This window comes from Cucumis sativus, chromosome 6 (assembly GCF_000004075.3).
Source record: "Cucumis sativus cultivar 9930 chromosome 6, Cucumber_9930_V3, whole genome shotgun sequence".
NCBI lineage: Eukaryota > Viridiplantae > Streptophyta > Magnoliopsida > Cucurbitales > Cucurbitaceae > Cucumis > Cucumis sativus.
In genome coordinates, this window is record NC_026660.2 from 21,236,097 (window position 1) to 21,257,100 (window position 21,004).

General features: G+C 33.9%; 3 protein-coding genes across 3 annotated transcripts; 1 reads left to right on the top strand and 2 right to left on the bottom strand.

Moving 5' to 3' along the window:
* Positions 1–1,647: 1,647 nt before the first annotated feature.
* Positions 1,648–3,905, bottom strand: LOC101217272 (UDP-glycosyltransferase 74E2). Its single transcript, XM_004140191.3, has 2 exons — positions 3,155–3,905; positions 1,648–2,558 (listed from the first exon to the last, which is right to left on the bottom strand). Exons 1-2 carry the CDS (start codon positions 3,845–3,847, stop codon positions 1,800–1,802), a joined length of 1,452 nt encoding a protein of 483 aa, XP_004140239.2. The 5' UTR covers positions 3,848–3,905; the 3' UTR covers positions 1,648–1,799.
* Positions 3,906–6,902: 2,997 nt separating this feature from the next.
* LOC105435869 lies at positions 6,903–7,643 on the top strand. The gene has a single exon (XM_011659242.2). The coding sequence runs from the start codon at positions 7,096–7,098 to the stop codon at positions 7,507–7,509; it is 414 nt and encodes a 137-aa protein (XP_011657544.1). The 5' UTR covers positions 6,903–7,095; the 3' UTR covers positions 7,510–7,643.
* A 14-nt stretch (positions 7,644–7,657) lies between these two features.
* On the bottom strand, positions 7,658–19,215 carry LOC101206514 (transcription initiation factor TFIID subunit 6). Its single transcript, XM_004140063.3, has 13 exons — positions 19,055–19,215; positions 18,629–18,804; positions 17,523–17,609; positions 16,834–16,935; positions 16,644–16,752; positions 15,307–15,407; positions 15,085–15,222; positions 14,902–14,997; positions 12,865–12,989; positions 9,621–9,753; positions 8,791–8,916; positions 8,581–8,695; positions 7,658–8,139 (listed from the first exon to the last, which is right to left on the bottom strand). Exons 2-13 carry the CDS (start codon positions 18,752–18,754, stop codon positions 7,766–7,768), a joined length of 1,632 nt encoding a protein of 543 aa, XP_004140111.2. The 5' UTR covers positions 18,755–18,804; positions 19,055–19,215; the 3' UTR covers positions 7,658–7,765.
* Between the last annotated feature and the right edge of the window lie 1,789 nt (positions 19,216–21,004).

The window sequence follows — 21,004 nt, forward strand, 5'->3', positions numbered from 1 at the left end:
GAAATTACAAAATATTTTGTAACTTTTATCTTCATATATATATATATATATAAAAAGAACTCTCTTCAATCTTTTTTATAAACATTTGAAATTTCTCTTCTACTTAAGTTTGTTTTCGGGGTCTCTTTACTCACGATATTTTGTTTTGTCTATTACTTCGTTTAATATATACTTTTGTGTTATGTTTGCAATAGGTTAACCTTTAATCATCTTATTAATTATATTTCTTTTAAATGGTTGAACTTTTCTCAATTCAATATTATTTTCTATGCATATATATAATTTCGAATTAAGAAAAACATAGATAATTTCAAAAGAAATAAATGTCTTGATATGAACGCACGCCTGAGTATTCTAGTAATTTCAAAGGTCTCTAAACAATTTAAAAACATAAAAATAAAAATACACGGTAATACAAAAAGAAAACGTTGGCAGAGGCATTGTCCAAGTTTTTTTTAATATCTGCTAGAGTTTTTCTGCGTTGGTAGAGACCGAAATTCTTGTAGTGAGACATGTGAGTGGAGGTAGTCTTGTATAAATATTTTATACAATATCGAACTATGAAATGATTAGTTTATTTTTATAACACAATTACTTGAAGAGACTAACATTTTACTAGGATTGACCATATGTGTTTCGACCTTAGTCCTAAGTGATCAGTTGTGAACTCTTATCTATGAGAACAATCCCTTGATCTGTATGGTGAGCTTAGTGGCTAGTTTTCTTGACTCACTAATTCGGTCATTTGGAGATATGTTTGAGTAGGGAGTTGGAAGCACAACTGCATATATACAAAGATGAAATTTCACTTCTTTGTCTTAAGAGGAAGTAGATGAATTGCTTCCTTCATAGTTAATTTCAAGTCTTAAACAATGAAGTCTCACCCTCTCATTGACCCTAAAGGAGTTAGTTTATAGTAATTAGACTATAGACTCTTTGTTCATTAGAGGGATTAATATAATGGTATATAAAGACTTAGATACAATTACAAGATAACAACAATTTGACCTAGTTGGTAATTACGAACAATTTGTAAAAGGTTAGACGCATTATTGACTTGTTATATTTATGGACACAAAATTACATCTACATTGCTAAGAGTGCAACTCTCAATTTTCGTGGAGTGACTAATAACTAATGAATATTGATTAATTTGAATTAAATAGTTTAATTAATCTCATATCATTCAAGTTTCTAATCTATAATTAGTTAAAATCTAAATAAATATTTGATTTTGGAATAATTAGAAATGGTTTAAATTATTTAATTAAGAAATTAAATTGTATTAATATGATTAATATAGTGTATAATGTATATTGTTACATTATAATATAGTTAATAATTTAATTTATAATTAAAACCATATAATATAAGGGAGATAAATATTTAGATGAGACTCAAATATTATATATATATATGTATAAATAAGCTTTATATCGATATTGTAGATGTGAATATGACTTATATTAAAACTATGTTATAGGAAATATAGTTGCATTATAATAACCACAGTATATTATAAAATTGTGTTTTTGTTTTTCATAATTGAATTACAAATTGTACGACGAAATTCAATTCCCATCTGTTGAGGAATTCTTTTTGAGATACGTGAAGTTGGCAGAGAGAGATGGAGAAATCTTCCATGACTGCAACAAAAAGGGTAATGCTTAAACATAATATTACGAACTTCTGATTCAATGAGCTTTACATCTAACTTCTTTTAATTTGGAAGTCTGGAAACAAAAATACATTGTCTTTGAGCTCATCACCCATGTGAACTCTCACAAAAATGATACAAATTAATTAGTTTTGTTCAAAAGTTGTTGTACAAAGTGAATAATGTTTGCATGAGAGGTTCCCCCATCATCCATAGCTTCTTTTGCCAATTCCCTCCACTTCCTCAAGTTCTTTCTTATTTCTTCTCTAACTTTTCCTTCTTCCATAACTTCATTCACACATTTCTCTATCTCTTCTCTTCTACACACTCCATTGTCTTCCTCCCTTAATCTCACCCTCTTCCCAATCTTCCACACATCCTCCACATACTTAGCATTCGTTGGCTGGTCTGACCACTGCGCCATCGTCACCAATGGCACTCCCAAACTCAACGCTTCCAGGGTCGAGTTCCAACCGCAGTGCGTAACGAAACAGCCAACCGATTTATGAGCCAACACTTGGAGCTGAGAGCACCAATTTACCACCAACCCTTTCTGATCACCTGCTGTGTCCTCATGATCCTCAATGAAATTCTGAGGAAGCTTATGGATCTCGGATTCTCTAACAACCCATAAGAAGTATCTGTTGGTTAGTTTAAGGGCACATGCTAACTCTTCCATTTGCTCCTTTTCCAATTCAGCGGAACTTCCAAATGAGACGTAAATGACGGATTTGTGGTGCTTAGAATCAAGCCATTTCATTGTCAAGTCTTTGTTTTTCTTTGATTCGAACATGCTAACCCCATAATCGTTGTCGTTTTCTAGCCGTCCATCTAAGTACATTGAAGGAACCGTTGGTCCAATGTTCTTCATTGCAAACTCCCCTTCCATCCACTTCACCTCCTGACAGATACAAATATATATAACTTCTCTATTTTGTTGCAAAAACTTCAACGTATACCATGCATTTTTTATTTTTAAATTAAATCTATTTCCTTTTATTTCTTTACAATATGGTTTTTATTTTTGATCATTTCAATATTTCAATTCTTTAATTACTGAGACTTTTAAAAACAGAAAGAAGTTTTTAAAACACTTGTTTTCAAATATACCAAATTCAACCAAAATATTTACAAAGTATATATATCAGTTGGGTTTTTGCGATTCATTTTTAAAAACTATTATTATTTCTAGTGAATGAAATATTTGTTTTGTTATCCATTTTCTACGGACGTTTCTGATTTCTGAAAGTATTATTTAAGTTTTGGGGTAAAAGTTGATGAATAGTTGAATCTAAAGAAAGTGAAAATTTTAGTTCTTTTTGTTTTTAGAATTATACTAATAGTCCAAGTTCTGTTTATTTAAAGAAATGCATTGGAAGAAAACCAACATAAAATGAAATATTAAAGCAAAAAGCTAAACTAAAAATCTTTATGAAAAGAGAGGGTAAAGGAATGAGTTATAGTAAATTCAATTTGATATTTAACATTGACAATTACCTGTGGTTCCAAGCTATCGAAAGTGTTGGTGAAAATCCAATCAGCTTCATCCAAACGTGCAAATTGATCGGATAACATATTAAGAATATCAGGATACTTGACAGGATCGGAGACGAAAGAGGGGAAGTCAGAGGGGCGAAGAGGAGGGAGGCCATCCAAAGAAATGGAGCACTGTCCCAAAGGAACACCAAGCCATCCTTTATAAACATTATAATAGATAGAATTAACAGCGCAAGACTGAGTGAAGAACGCAGCACTGGAAACTCCAAATTGTTTGACAATGTCAAGAACCCATGGTAATAAGGCATCATAAACAACACAAGCAATATTTGGATTAGAAGTAAGAAGATGAGTCAAATAGGAGCGAATGGCGGCTTGACGACGCTCCCAAAAAACACGTTGATCAGGGTGGTCAAGTCCTTGATAAGGCAAAAGAGGAATGTGGTGAATAGTGAGTGAAGGAGTGAGTGTTTGATATTGAGTTACTGTAGAATGGTTGTTGGCGTTTTTTGTTAAAATGAGTGGAAGGGTTATTTTGAGAGATGGGTGATGGGCAAGAAGATGCTTGGCAAATTGGAGGAGTGGGTTTATGTGGCCTTGGGCAGGACATGGAACCACTATTACTTCAACTTCTTCTTCATCTTCCTGTTTACTCAAATCTCTTCTTTCTTCTTCCTCACAGCTTCTTCCCATTTTACAATATTTCTCTCTCTCTTCTATACGTGTTTATGTGTTTGGGATTTGTAGATTACGTTTGGGTGGCACACTATGGCTATATCGATCATTAATTGGACTCTTTTGTTGTAAGCATATATGTGAGCTAAGCCAATACGTCATGCAACTCAACATTTTTTTAATCAAGTTAATTCTTAGTGGATATATTGTATGTTTTCAAAATAATCAATCTTATGTAATTTTGTCATGTGAAGATAACTTTTTTTTTTTTGTCTTACAGAAGATAGTTAGATCAGCTGATGATATATCCTAAGTAACACTATTCTTTTCATTTCATGTGCCTCTTATTATATATTACTTGCTGGAAATGAGTTGTATCTGTCTTAAAGACAATACTTAATGTATATATTTGTCTATTTATTCAATATACTGTTGAATAAATAACTATACAAAAATATATATATATCTCATTAATACATCTATTGATTCCAATATAAATATAAACACACATGTGATACACAAATATAATATCTATGCAAGAAAAGACTCACCTCATGACTCATGTGGGCTTGATCAACAGTAAATTCTTAAGCCTTGGGAGATATATGTGGAGGTGGCTGCAACAGCTAGCTGACAAGAATTAGTTGGGTTAGGATAAAGATGAGTTGACATGCATGAGGGGGAGCTTAAGCTTAATTGGTTGTGTACTGCATGGAGTGTGAGATGGCCTTCTTAAAGAAAAGGAACTGTGCACACACACACACTAGCATATCATCAATCTCCAATGCTTAACCCAAACTACCAGAAAATAATGAGTGTAATTTTAATTTTGGACTTTAAAAGATGAGAAGAGTTTGTTTTCAAAATAATATAGTAAAATGAATTAAAATATAATTTACAAATTTAACAAATCTTCCTTTCTATGCCATCATTATTTTACATTATTTGTAATTGCTATTTAAAACAATTTCAAACTTTAATATAGGTAAATGCTATTATTTTGGATTTGAAGTTATTTTTAATTCAATTAGTTGTATTTTGATTGTCTAATCTAAACCAAAAAACAATTGTATGTCGTTCTTGAAAGTATTCTATACACCTATATTAGAGTTTCATGCATATATATATCACACCCTTGAGTGTGTATTTATTTTTGGAAATCCACAACAAAATTTCTTAAAATATTCATTAGTTGAAAGTTTTTTTTTTTTCGTATAAGAATCACCAAATTAAGAGATAAATTAGAAACAAAAAGAAGAGGTTAGAAAAGTATATCTTCGTAGTAACATCACTTTCTTGGTGGACTGATGTCTATGGGACAATTCTAGTCAAAATAAAGCAAAAATATACTCAACATTTGGGGGAATCCAAACTCGATTTCCAATCAAAACCTCCTCAATTGTGTGTGATTCCTCTATTATACTACTGTTGAGGTCTTCTTCCATTATTCACAAACTAAAAAGAAAAAAAATTGATAAGTGAGGAGCCAAAGAAGTTGCCCAAACAACGAACAATGAGACTTTCAATGGTATAGGATCGAGCCATTTCGAAAATTAAATGAAATATGATGAAGACCCATTAAGTGAAATCAATATTAAATAGAGTGAAAATAACGATGCGAGAGTTCGAACCCAAGACATCCTAAAGTGCCATGCTTTGATACTATCTTAAATCACCAATAACCTAAAAGCTTAAGTTGATGGACATATCTAACCATATTTTTTTCAATTCTTAGTTTATCAAAATTTTCAATTTCTCTAACTTACGTTCAACAGTAAAGAAATCATCAGCCATAATGTGATAGCTTCGTTTCATGGTTTCTTACTTATTTATCACCAAGAGGTTTGATGATAGGCTTTAAGTGCTATAAGAGAAGCATATGACATTATTTTGAACTCTGTCTCACTTTAAAACACCTTATAGTGAAGAAAAAGATTATGCCATTAAACCTCTTAGTCGATGGTACTTTATTCAGTCATGTTGACATGAACACTTTACCGTTGGAAGTATTAGTTCTAATTGAATTCGTGACTTGTATCTATTATCTTTTCAGGGTAGAAAAATGGTATGAAAACTTTATAACAAAACCTTGGTTTCTCTCTAGTTTGAGTTTTTGTTTTTCATGTAAGTTCCAATTTAATTCAACCAAATATCAAGGTCGTGAAGTCTCTTAGGCTTCCCAACAACAACTTTTGAGCTTACAAAACTCATTTTCAAATAGCAAAGTTCATTACTTGGACTCCACAAATTAATTGAGGTAAACTTTTTAAGTACCAAAAGAAGGTTAAAAAAACTATTATATTTTCTTTTTTGTTTTTTGGTTTATTAAATTATAACTTATATACTTCAAAAAAATCTTGAATGTAATCCATCAAAACTAAACTAAAATTTATAGAAAAAAATGTTAATGGATAACAAAAGTTTTTGAAAAATCTAACTCTAGCCTAGTTTGAACACACTAGGTTTACGATTTAATGAAAGAACTCCAAAGTATAAAAGATCAAATTATCATTTTAACAAAAAAAAACTATGAAGTGGATACTGAGTGTAGTAAAAAATAATATTTTGATATTTTGAATCTGTCAATTGTCTAAATTTGCAAATATAAAAAAGATAAGAAAAATCTAATTTAGATCTTTTCTACTCCAATTTTAACTTCAATTGTCTTTCAGCAACAATCTAATATAATTTATACCAACTAAGATACCAAATATACTATGCTGATGCACCCAAAAAAATTATAATATTAAAAAACATTAGATCTTATATATATATATTATATTATATATATATAATTATAATTATAATATTTAAAAGAAAAGAAATAGAGTTGTGAAGATAGTAAGCAACATCCTTAACAAAGCTTTCAATGGGCGCGTCTTCGGGAATTGACCAATGGAACTCTTTATGGTCAATCCTCAAACCAATTGGTTCCAAATTCTCAAAACTTTTGAAGCTAATTGTAATTGCACCAACTTCTCTTTATCTTGACTTTGTTTCCCTTATTTTATTCCATTACTTACAACATCCTTAAATCAAAGATCTGCCCCCCCCCCCCCCCCCCCCCCCCCCACAATCTTCAAAACCGAAACAAATTGTCAGAAACAAATGGCCATAGTGAGGACTAAAGCTCCCTCTCCAAGTCCTATTTATATGAAATCCTCAAAGATCCCTCTCCTCATAAAAAAACCCAACTCAAAATCTTCTCTTCTACTATACCTTCCTATTTCCTTTGTTTATCAGCTAAAATATCAGAGCTAGCTAAAATGAGTGTGGAGATATTGGATAGTGCTACCATTGTCAACTTCGTTGAAGATGATGTAGCTTTTGGTGCATTCATAAGAGATCGTTTTGCTCACCTAGATACCAACCGTGATGGTCTCCTTTCCTACAGTGAGATGTTGGAGGAGTTGCATACCCTCAGGGTTTTCGAGACCCATTTTGGAATTGATGTGAAGCCTGATCCGGATGAGCTTTCTTCTGTCTATAGTTCTCTGTTTTTGCAGTTTGATCGTGACTCAAGTGGAACAGTTGATCTGGATGAGTTTAGGGCTGAGACCAAAAGGATGATGTTAGCTATGGCTAATGGGATGGGATTCTTACCTGTTCAGATGGTGCTTGAAGAGGGAAGCTTCTTGATGAAGGCTGTTGAGAGGGAAACCGCAATAACGGCCGCTTGATCATTCTGACTGCTCTCATAATGAATTACTGAAATAATTTACCTTTTTCTTGCTGTATTAGTAAATTCAAGAATCAATTCAGAAGAGTGTGGTTTTTCTCAACTGAAATAAAACATATTGTTTTGCTTTTTCAACGTAGGAAGGTCAATGCATGAAAATTTCCTCTAGATTAAAGAGAAAAAGAATAGCCATTAGCTTATACATAATTTTACAGCTGGACGAACAATATTTTCTACTTGAAAATGGATGATAGTTATTACAAGAACATGGACAATTCAGGAGCAGGAATGAAGCATAACATACTTTCACCAAACAAATCTAACATGGATGTTAACAACTTTCCAGATTTAAGATCCTCCTTCCAGACTTGAGATAAGACAGCTGACCTTTTAAGAATTTGATCATCATACTTGCCTTTCCTACTATTGCTGCCTGGAATGGTTTCGTTTTGCAATGGTTGAGAAGATGTCGGCAAAATCAGACTGGAATTGCTGGAAGAAGCGGGATTAACTGCTCCTTCCATGTGTGATGCAGATGAATTAGTTGGCATGACACCCATTGGACTATCCATTACCATCTTCTTAAGGGGAGGCTGCCCTTCTAAGTGGTCGGCATTTTCCTTGCGTTTGTCTAAGATTACACATGCAAAACAAAAAGATCAATGTAAATGTGAAATCTTTAAATAATGTGTACTTACTCAAGAACTATAAAGTTCCAAAAAATTTAAGATATAAAGGATTTGCCAAAAAATCACTCTTTTACTAGGGAAATTTGGTCAGCTACACAAGCAACAATTAGGACATATATCAAGTATTTACATTTTAGTTCCCCTAATGGCAAGAATTTCTGTTTCATTCTTTCACCGTTTCACTAATCATATATTTCACAGCATATTAATGAGGACGGATCTATATTGGCATAAAACTCAAAACTAAAAATCCCAGACAGAGGTAGAGCTAAAAATTTACAAGTCCTAGGAATAAAAAATTTCAGCTTAGTGAAAACCAGAGCAGAAGTTGATAGTCTTTTTGCATCTTGTACTTTGATTTAAATAAAGTTGCAAGATCTTACTCAGAAATGTGGTGGTGATAACTCTCGCATTCGTCCGCAAGATAGAACCCGCAGGCATACTAGGCAAAGGAGGAAAAATCTTGACATGATCATAAATGCATTGACCAACCGCACGCTGGAAAACATATCATGTCAAAAATCCCATTCCATCAGTTTCCACATAATACTCTGGTAATAAAGTTGCACAAGATCTTAATAGAAAGAACTCACCAGCAAGGCTCCATAAACGCGCCAGGCTTCATGCCGCTTCATCTCATTCTTTTGATTAGCAAGAAGCATTTCAGGTTCCAAAAGCCCCAGATATGGCTCAAGATTTGGAAGTATAAGGAGGTGAACCTGTAAAATATTGATCCTATACAAACTGAGAGGTCTGCGATGATTACAAAAATATACCAATGACAAGACAAATAAAAAATAACTATGAAATCAAAAGGCCTTTTGACTTTTGATACTTTATTGAAATTTCAAATGAAGTTGAGCGGACATCATAATTCTTATCTTAGAACATTTATTTTCAATGTGATGATAATATAAAGGCCAAGTACTTTATAAAATACAGCTCTATTTTGTTGCGAAAAAGCAAAAGATGTTTAAATTAAAGGTAGTTGCGGCAGCCAAATGGTGTGGGTGAGATGAAAAGAAATGTCAACATTTGATCATATAAACCTTGATATAATGTTAGAAAACCAAACATTTGGATGGGAGAAACAAGTAGAAAGCCAAAAGGAACATTTTTAAAGGAACACCGTTTGTATACCAAGGATGAAATTTATTGACCTGCATATTCAATTCGGATAAATCAGCACATTATTCTCACACATCGCTTACATTCAACCTGATTTGGTATGTTATAATGGAAATCATAGGCAACTTTCTTAAGATCTCTTCCCTTCTTTCTTCCGTTTTATTGCTTTGCATAAATTTTTACACAAACATGTTGGTTTTCTTTCTGCACAATCATTTTCCTTTTGGCTTGCTTCTGCAATCTAGCAATCTTCAACTCCCTAGACTAATTAAAGAAGCGTGTGAAAAGAGCATACCACATTCATCCCCAAGGCTGCTAATCCTTGAATTGCACCATAATGTTGAGTCAAAGCCCGTTTGGGGTCTAAAAATGCATTGAGAAGAGTTTTTGTGAGCTTTGTCTGAAGAGTGTTGTAAACATGACCAAACCTGCAAAACATTGAAAGGGCAATCTTACAGAAAAAGATTCAACAGCACAACCTCTCAAAGAAATGGGGATTTAGCCTAACAGTTCTTCTCTTTAATTAAAAGAACCTACTTTTACTGAGAACAAATGAAACAATACAAAATAAATAAATACATACATATATATATATATAACAATAATAAATAAATAAGAGAAACGCCCACACCCCCAAGTAGTTGTATAAAAACAGTCCATTCCAAAAGCTCTTCTCAAGATCTCTCAATTTACCTAAAAACTCTCCAATTTCGCTCTAACCACATTCCCAAAGAAAAGCAAGGAAAGCACAATGCCACAGAATGCGCCCCCTTATCCTAGGGCTAGGGTTTGGAGGTGCAGCTCCTCCAGCCTAGTCCAGTAGATTTAATAAATACAGAATATTAGTAACATTTGTCTACAGAGAATTGTAAAATATTTTTTTTTTTGGAAAGGAAACATATTTTTTTAATATATTTTGATGATAATGATACAAAGTTTACTATCAATTATGAGATACATTTGGGTACAAGTTTAAGGACCTCACAAGTCTGAAGGAATTAGAACTTGAAATTATCGAGCAAATCTAAGCTAAAGAGAGAAAAACATTCCAATTAAGGCAAATTTCTTGGATTGAGTAGGCAGTGTAAAGCTTTGAGAGTGAACACCAAGATGAGGCAAGGAGACGCAATGAATCGAAGCAAGCTGCTCAGTCGCAAGGCTTGTCGTCGAAGACTCTTTGATTCCATTCAAACCAGATTTCAGATAGTAATGCTTTTGCTGCGTTTGACCATAGATTTTTGCTTTGGAGGTAATTGTGGCCTGTTTACAATTTGTAAAACACTTTCCTTAAAAGATGAGGGAAAGACCGAATACACTTGGAAGATGGAGAAGATCTTCCGACAGCACTTAACTGAAAAGGGGCAGTCAAATGAAAGGTGTTGTAAATCTTCTCCATTTGCAAGACAAAAGGGCAGATGGACGGAGAAATTGATATGCCTTGAAGCTTGGACTGAAGTGTTGCCGAGCAACCTAGAGTGCCAAAGATCATAATCCATATCAGGATATTCACGTGCTTAGGCTCTTAATCTTCCACAGTGCTTCAAATGTAGTCTTCTCCATACAGTCAGCGCAATTAAGTATTTTGATAAAGAATTAACCGTGTACTTGCCTGAAGGATCTAAAGACCAAGATCTAGAGTCTGCGTTTTGGGATGGTGATTTGCCATGGAGTCATGTCAAAATATTTTGAAAGCTCGAAATTTCCTCCTCTTTTAAGGGCTTGGCAAAAATAGAGACTCCACGCTGAGGTTGTTGGTACCAATGGTCATGAATACTATTGTTTGTGTTACTAGCAATGCGGTAAAAATCTGGAAAATAAACTTTGAGTGGCCGGTCCATGCACCAAGGAGTACCCAAAAAGCTATGTTCCTTCCATCATCTAATTTAAATGTAGCGAGATGGTTGTGTTGATTTTATGGAATTAATCTATATTTCATTCATTATTTAGTAGAGATACAAGCCTATATATTAGAGAAATACACTTAAGGAAATAATATCTCCAGAATAATATCTCCTAAGAATAATCTAATTATATTAATACCCTCCCTCAAACTCAAGGTTGAAATCACAAACTTGAGTTTGCTAAGAACTAAGAAAAGAAACAATATATCTAGAATAGAAGAAAAAACCCGAAGAACAAACACACAAAGAACTTCTAGGTTAAAACAAACCCACGAAAAACTTCTGGGGTAGAAACATAGATCCTCGTATAGAGATCTATAACATAACCTAGGAAGAACGAAACAAGAACTTCGGGGGGCAAAATGAAAGAGCAAAACTGAAGCAAAGTAGAATCAAAGCTGGACGAAAACAGGGTCGGAATTGGACAGAAGTGTTTTGTCGGATCAGAATGGAACCGAACGAACTAAACTAGAGCAAGTCAGAATCAGATTAAACGGGAAATCTGGGGCGAACAGAACGGAAACTGAACTGAATGGAGCAGAGAGGATTAGCGGATCTGAACAAAAACAGAAACGAGGCGTCGTTGGATCTGGGCTTCGATCTAAACTTTGAAGGCAGACATGAAGGATGGGTCTGAACGAAATTAGACAGATCTGGAACAGATTGGAGGCAGACGCGAGGATCTGAGGACATGGGGTTTCATGGTTTTGTTGGGACAGCGTAAGGAGATGGAGCAACGGCAACGAAACGCAGCGGCAATCGGAGCTTCTTGGACGACGGACAAAACCGAAACTCTTCGACTGGGCGTTCGGCTTCAACTGACAGAGGTTCAATCGGCTGCTTGGCTAACAGAAAAACAAGAGATCGGACGAAGAACTATGAAGGAGATGGCCGCCGCGGACGCTAGTGAAAAACGAATGGGGTTTCTGGGGTTTGGATGGTGGCAGATTTGAACAGCAATGAGTGGCAAAGGGAAGGTGCAACGACAACGGCGGATTTGCAGATCTAAGGGGCGGCTTCGGCTAATGGGAGATGATTCTACCTCCGTTGATGAATGATCAACGGAGGCAGAGATCAAACGGGATGTGGAGGCTAGAATTCAATAAGGCGAAAACCCTAGAGCTCTCATACCATGTTGATTTTATGGAATTAATCTATATTTCATTCATTATTTAGTAGAGATACAAGCCTATATATTAGAGAAATACACTTAAGGAAATAATATCAAATAATATCTCCAGAATAATATCTCCTAAGAATAATCTAATTATATTAATAGGTTGAACTTGTTCCATGTTTTTTAAATGCTTATCCAGAGGCTTTGGAGACTATAGCCAAATTTTCCAGAGGTATGCCACTGGAATCTGTCAAACCCCGTCGAGGCTTCTTACTTTGTAAAATAAAATTCATAAACAGTTTGATCTATTCAATTTAAGAATGAGATCGAGAAGGAGAATTGCAAATACTGCAAGTGATAAAAAAGAAGCAAAACAATACAATACATGATTCATTCTTGTTGGTATTCTACATCATGCATGCACTTCTAAAACAATGCAAGAAGCCAGACCCTAATGCTAATGGCCATACCCAAAACTGATAAGCATTAAATTAAGCAGCATCAGGATAAATAAATCTCACCTTTTACAGATTAAAGCAACCACTTTTGCCGTGAAGTCTCTAAGTTCCCAGTGGTTGTCTGAAAACCTATTCCCCAACCTTTTTGCAACTAGGCAGGTTACAACAGATGGCATCATTTGGTGTAGCTGAAAAAAAAAACAAAGCACCTGTCTCAGAGACGGATTGAATACTTTTTACACAAAGCACCAAGCAAAACCACAATACCATCCTTTTTGTTGCCTCAAAACATGGCAGATTCACAATATAAAAATGAATGCAGACTAAATATCCTTTGTACAAGTTGAGTAATAATGAGAAGCCACGTTGATCTTTAATAGAGATAAATGGAGGGCAACTATTCACAGGGCCAAATAGAAGGAATTGGGGATACCCATCAGCCTGTGTTTGTAATCAACTTTAAATATTTTCTTCGCAAGCCATGTTTCTGGCAGACAAGTTATGAGTCCTGCTTTTTCGTTTTTGAATACAAAAGAAACCTTTTGTTGCAATAAATGTTACAAATAGACTAAAGTAAGCTTAGTTCAATGGTAGCATGCACACTCCCTTGAGATCGGAGGTTTGATCTCTCATCCCTTCTATTGATGTACTCAGAAAACAAAAAATAAAGTAATAAAATAAGGCTAAATTACAAAAAACACTCCTGAACTTTACTTTGTACTTTATTTGGAAATACTCATGAATTTCCAAAAGTTTCGATTATACCTTAAACCTTACAAAAGAAAGTTAAAAGATAACTTCACTGTTGGATGAAAACTGTTAGTACCTCATCTCAAGAATACCTGTAAAGTTACACAAGTTGCATTAATACCTTTTAACTCTTCAAAAAAGTGTTACTACCATTAGTATAACCCAATTATTTGAAGTATCTTAGGTTGGGAAAGAAAAATTTTGAAAAAAACCCATATAGATACCCTCATTTTTTTTTTCATGTAGATATTCTCATCCTCTTTTCATTTGTCCAATTCCTACATGAACTTTCTCAGCAACTACAAAGAACCCAAAATTTCAAGTTAAAGAATGTAAGCCCACAAATCACACAAAAGTCCCAATATCAAAATCTCTCTCAAAACTCGGCAAAATAATGAATTGCCAAATACAAATATGATCGACAAAGAAATATCAACTTCGATCATGGAAAACTTTCTAAACTAATTTGAACTTTAAAAAACATTAACAAAGATTTTAAAGCAACAAATTTGGCAATGCACGTGTTTTCTTTCTTTTTCCTCCCATTACATTATCCTAAAAAATATGATTCAAATTTTCAAAGTTTCTTTTTGTGTATAAACTCAAACGATGTATTGAGACAAACTCAACTACTAAAGTACAACCTTGTTAAAATATTGAAGTCCTAAGGTCCCTTGGTGATTCCATTATTGCTTTTCTTTTTGTTACCACTATACCTTAATTGAAGAAGTAGCTTTAGAGATTGAAGAACGAAGGAAGGTGGAGTAATAGGGTATTGAAGAAGAGAGGGAAAAAATGAGGAAAAATAGGGAACTGTTAGGTCATAAATTAGAGCACTTGAGAAGGAGGAAATGGAGTAAGATGATGGGATGTCAATAAACGGCTTTTGTCGATATACTAATGGTAATGGCATTTTTATCTTTTTATTATTTTTTTAAAAGATTGAGGGATAAGGCAACTTTTGAAAGTTCACGAGTATTTTTAAAGCAAGGCACTAATGGCCTCTACCCATATACTAAAGGTTATACTTCAATTCTTTTGAAAGTTTAAGGGTATTATTGAAACTATTAAAAATTCATTGGTATTTTTTATAATTCAGCCATAAAATAAAATAAAAATCTATAAATACACCCTAGAAACCATACAGAAAAACGCAGCCCAATTTGTGTTTATGAAAAAGGTCATAATTAACAATATGAGTTACACTGAGCGAAAGCCCAGAACCATGGAGGACAAGGCAGGGCAAGATTATGGCAGAGACCTAGCTACTATAGAACACCAATGAGTTGTCAGAATACTACTAGGGCTAGACATTCATGAACCTTAACACATACATTGAATTCAACTCACATAAGGTTCTATGTGGATGTGAGGATTCTGAAGAAGACTCCAGACAACACGCATTAAAGCAAAAAGAAGGGAATAATCACCAAGTCCACGTGCAACCTGTCATGTGAGAACAACAAACAAACTAAAATAGAAATCATAACATTTAATGCTATCTTTAGATCTTGTATGGTCAAACATGTATACCTCGTCAGCTATAAAGCATGTAAAATAAGGAACCAATGGGTGAAGTCCTGAGTCCGTAGCTAAACTCACTAGTGCCTTCTTAAATAGAATTGAGCTTGACCTACTAACAACAAGCTCCGTGATTTTGTCAAAATATAGCTGCAAATGATGTAATGAAAACATGGAAATTAGCTATTAATTTAACTTTAACAAAATTATATAACCAAATAACAAGTCAATTACCTGTAGCTCCTTGGACAGAATATGCTTAACTGGCAATTTAATGTCAACAGGCAGCCCACCCATTTGTTCATTACTTTTGGCATCAGAAGGAGGTAAAATTACTGTAGATAGGAAAGATGAGACAGAGGTCACTAAACAACTTAGGTTACTACAAGTGGGAAAAAGACAAAAAAAGTAAAAGAAATAATTTTTTTTATGAGAAATCACAATTGAGAAAAAATGAAAAGAATACAAGGGCATAAAAAAAACCAGCCCACAAAAAACACCCCAACTAAAGGAAGGGGAACCGACTGAGAAGGATATCATGTCCTATGGAAAAATTACAAAAGGACTTCGAAATTGAAGCCCAAAGGGGCACATGAAATCTAATAAAAGATTAAACTATCCCTTTCCCTACCACGAAACACACAATCGCTCCTCTCCCCACAAATGTCCCCTAAACCCTAAACCCCAGTGATCCATAAAAAAACCCCTTTCTCTAAAAAGCGGATGGAGGAGGAACTCCTCGATTGTTGTACAAACCCCTCTAAGACCAACATGGCTCAGGCCAAACTCCATGAAGCGCGCGCATAATGGCAATCCCAAAAAAGGTGATCAAGATCTTCCTCCGCCCTCCAACAAAGCAAGCAGCAAAAAGGCCCAACAAAAGAAGATCATCTCCTCAAAAGCCTATCCACAGTGTTAACCCAACCCAACACTTGCCAGGTGAAGAACCCAACTTTTATAGGAACCTTGGTCCTCCAAACCACATTAAAAATAGACTTCCTAGAGGAAATCTTACTGTTTGGAAATGTTAAAAAAAACATTACAGGCTTTGAACATTAGCAAAATCCTCCATAACTAACAAAGCAAAAACTCTTGCTGCACAGTTGCACTTAGATCACACAAATGATACAACATTTGCAAAAAATGTCAGACAAAAGATCATAAAACCGTAAGGCTTAAACCAATTCTTAGAGCAGCTAAACTTATAATTTAACAGATTGAGCTGGCAAAAGATATTCTCCTCCGTTATTGGCCTGAGCCTGAGGACCATGAGAAGCTGTTATAATGAGGCAAAACTAAACATTTATCTCCCACTGTTATTATTATTATTATTATTATTCCTCCTTTTGCTACTTCATTTTGGTAACTGCAGCAGTTTTTCATTTGGGCCCCTGAAATTTATCAGCCTTGATGAAATGTTTACTTTCCAACCGACAAACATACGAAAACATCTGCGACACTGCTAGCATGTAATTACTTAAATATCAGTCATTAACATTTTTGGGTATCCAAATAAAACTATCTGCCTGGCTTGTGAAACAATCAATACTTTAGTCAGATTTGTGACAAACCTTCTACAGGAGCATTTTCAGGTATTGCAGGCTGTACACCTTCGATTGCTAGCCAATGGCAAAACACTGCTGTATCAAAAGGAGCTTTTGGCAGTGGAGCATCAATGATCTACAAGTAAAACACACATTTACATTCATTTAAAGACACTGCCAAGAATGGGACAGCAAGAATGATGAAAAAGTCACGTACGTCTTTAAATTCCAGATCCTTGTCTTCAAGGTAAAACAGATCCCGATGTCCAATGGCTCTTTTAAATCGCAAGGGACCTCCAGAAGCAAAACCATACATTGGCTGCCACATCAATATTAAAAAGGAGAATCAACAGTGTTCCTTTTATTAGAAACTGACAAAAAGGAAAAAGGGTATATTGAGTCACTGCAGAAAGAGCATTAAGATAATGAACGCATGGTACCTGATGATTGATGAATTAAGCACATTATAGTCTCAAATCTACCAGATAATTTTATACGTGGAAGTGATAAAATAGCACCAGAAAACCATGAATAAATTGCTTTCAACCTTGCAAATCAAACGTACAACATTTGTCCTTTCGGTGTAATACCAATTTAGGGATTTTCAAGTGACGTAATCATTTTGATAGCCACTGTCCAAAATGATGCACCAGGCACCAAAGATGGGATGTAACAAAAGGAAGTTCAATGATCCAAATTCAAATCGTCTCAAATAATGAATAATGGAACTCATGGCTTCCTTACCTTGGTCCTCACTTGTCAGAATTGACAAGCAAAGTTTATGCATCACTTCCAAATTAAGATACATGTAAAGATTCATTTGCACACATAGAAAAAGTACCTGTCAAACGCTTGCAAATTTAAAACATGTAATATGGGAGCTATAACCACAAGTATCGTACTTACCTCAACATTTCTTAGGTTCAGTGCACCATCAACATCATTCGCTGTCAACGTAGTTCTCTTTGAGTGACGCATGCATTTGATGGCCTCCTAAATTTTGAGTATGAGAAAAATTTAGCTTCTCCATCATTTCATCTTCTACAAGGTGAGGCTACTGCATTATGCTTACAAATACTATAGTACCTTAACATAGAACCATTAGAACAAAGATGCATGACCTCTTATTCAGTTTAGGCCATTTAGTTGTTCATTACCTACACTGGCAATAGACTCATGAATTTCAACAACCAAGGGTTTCAAAGACATTAAAGAAGCACAAACACTTTAGTTTGGCTAGTGTGTTAATATTCGACACATGTAAGGCACTTGGACACTCCGACACTTGTTGGACACCTATCAAACCATTTGTAGTGTAATAAATGTGTTTTGATAATGACACTAATAGTACAAAGTCAAAATAGAACCAACATTTGTTAGACATGAATTAAACAGTTTTTACACATACTAAGTAGACACATATATGAAAAAAATGATAGTGGAATACATAAAACTAACTTTTTATGTGTTTATGATATAAATGCATAAACTCATTAACTTTAAATTTTGCTCTTGTTTAAAAATAATATTTACTTTTAAAAATGTATGTCTTAGTAAATGTGTCTTTGTTGTGTCTGTATCCTTGTGTCACTGTGTCCGTGTTGTATCCATGTCTTGTATATATATTTGTGCTTCTTAGATCACTGACTCACTACCGATCACCCAATTTTTCATTTTGACATAGAGGTGCCAAACCTCGATTTTAATTTTTTTTTATTTTCTTTCTTCATTTTAACTTAGGAATAATTGTTAAGCAGCACCAGCGCCTACAAGAATTATACGCCAGTTCCTTCATATAAACAGTTTTTCCTCTCCCCTTGATAAAAACAAGTACAACCTAAAAATACTTTGCTTGAGCCAAACACATACCATAAGTGATAAGACAGTTCAACCAAGAAAAATTAATGAAATTCAATGATTCATGAAGCAAGGAAGGATGAACACTGTGATCAAGTTTAATCATAAACAAAAGCCCCATGCCACAATAATTTAAGCATAAACAAGAGAATCACCTGCATGATCTCCCGCAGACGATATTCAACATCGGGAGCAATATCCAAAGCAACATCTGAGGACAAGTTATTGATCCCAATACATTGCGCAATGACCTCAATATTTTCTTTAGGTATAATACTCATTTTATTTCTTCAATATCTCATGTACTGAGCCCGAAATAACCACATACGTCCTAAGATGTAAAAAAATACACAATATTAATCGAAGAAGGAGGAGGAGGCGGGAAAATCTTCTTAAGCTTACCCTAAACCAAGAAGGCTACATATGTTTTCTTAAGCAAAACAGGCATATGAAGGCAAATTACAAAAAGCAATGAAAGTAGATTGTAAAAATGAAGAAAAAAGTAGAATCAGCAGAGAGAAGTAGGCATGAAAATTGAATCTAGAATGAGGAAGCGAGATTTCAAAGAGCGAAGAGCTTACGAATAGAATGTTGAGTGAGTGAGAGTGCAGGAGCGTAAGCAGAGCAGGAATTTTGAAGGTTTGACAATTTATATGAAGAACCCGAAGGATGGAGTGGACGATCCGAGTCTTTTCGCGGTGTACATAATATAGAAGGAAAAGAGACCCGAATGATATGGATAACCAACCCGTTTTCGAATACCAACGGGTTCTTTATCAGAAGTAAAAGAATCAAAAGATTCCTGAAATTAATCTAATAGCTATCTAATCAAGAGGACGCACCTGGGCAGTGCAAGGGAAAATGGCTCGAGCCGGAGGACTGCACCGCTCATGGCTCGGATCGAAGAAAGTCCTTTCGCTCGAGCCGTTCTCCCTTGTCCAATCGAGTTGCAACTTCTTTCTTAGATAGCTACATTTTATGAATGAATAAATAGTATATAGTGGTAAATTTAAAAAATAACAATATTAAAAATATATAGTATTCCTTTATATGTAATGTTTGTTTGTTACATTTTGAATATGAACTTTTTAATCAAGTCATTTTATAGATTAATTTGAATTTTTCTTGTTTGAAAAAGAAAACATATTACATTTTGTATATTAAGTAAATTGTTGTATAAATATATTTCTCCACGTTTCGTTCAGATAAGAATAAAACTTGGGGATTCAAATGACGCAATGCATCACAAGTATTACAGAATGTTTGTAGTGTCCCTAACCCTTGAACTCTCCAACGTAGGAGAGTCATAATGACGGGTGGGGACACGGCACCCAGCTCCACAAACTTTAATTTTCCATTCGAATCATTTCGAGAGAAACGTCTCTTTAAAAGATATTTTTAACTTCTTGTTTGGAATGTCTAGGTGTTTTCGATCAAATGATTAGACATTCAAATGTTGCCCTACTCGAGCTATCCACTTCCAAGACTTCCTACAATTTTGACCCACGCCTATTATGTTACTGTCCACTTGCAAACATCTGACACCATAATGGTCCCAAAGTCAACAGGCTTAATACGACTCTCCACTCGTTGTGACCCAGGTAATTATAATGGGTAACAATTTAAATAATAGCAAGTAAGTATATAACAACATTTTAAAAAAATTATAAATATAGTAAAGTTTATTTGTGATAGGCTTTTATCTTCAATTAGTAATAGACCAATATTTGTAACATGATTGGTTAATAATATATTTTACTATATTTACAATTTTTTTTAAAATGTTGTTATATATACTAATATTTTAAATCTAATTACTATATTTACAACTACCACGTTGTATCCATGTTAATTATATTTGTATCTTCTGGTCATGTTATGATGTTACCCAATGAACAAAATCATTTTTTTTTCTTTTAAAAGTTTAATTTACTACGGATGATATTTAATTGAACCAATGGTCCAATCTCAATCTTCTCATCTTCCTATTCTCCATTGTAATAATGCCATAAATCTTCTCATATAGTAATAATACATATTTACTTTATGCAATTACATTAAGTCTAAATAAAACTTGTTTTAAATCTTAATTTTATTAGATCTATTTGAACCTCTCATGAGGCTACTTCTCAAAAAATTTAAGAAAAGAAAAACAATTTCAAAGAAGTTAGGTATATTGACATGGGTGATTATTAGAAATTAGGGATGCGAGAATAACCGATAACTCATGTTATAAAAATTGGGTTGAGTTATTTTAAAATTTAGGTTGAGTTGAGTTATTTTAAAATTTAGATTAGTTAGATTTTTTTTTTTTTTGTTGGGTTGGATCTCAAGTTGAGGTTAAAAAATTCAGTTCAACTTGAATTAGTGATATTATTTATTTTATATATATATGTTAAGTTTTAAAATACAATATTTTGAATGTTCTTTGGTAGAAGTTATGTTCATATTTAACTCCCCTTAAATAATATTAGAAGTTATTATTATATTAACGTTGTACTTTAGGAATATTTTTGGATTTGTGTGGATTT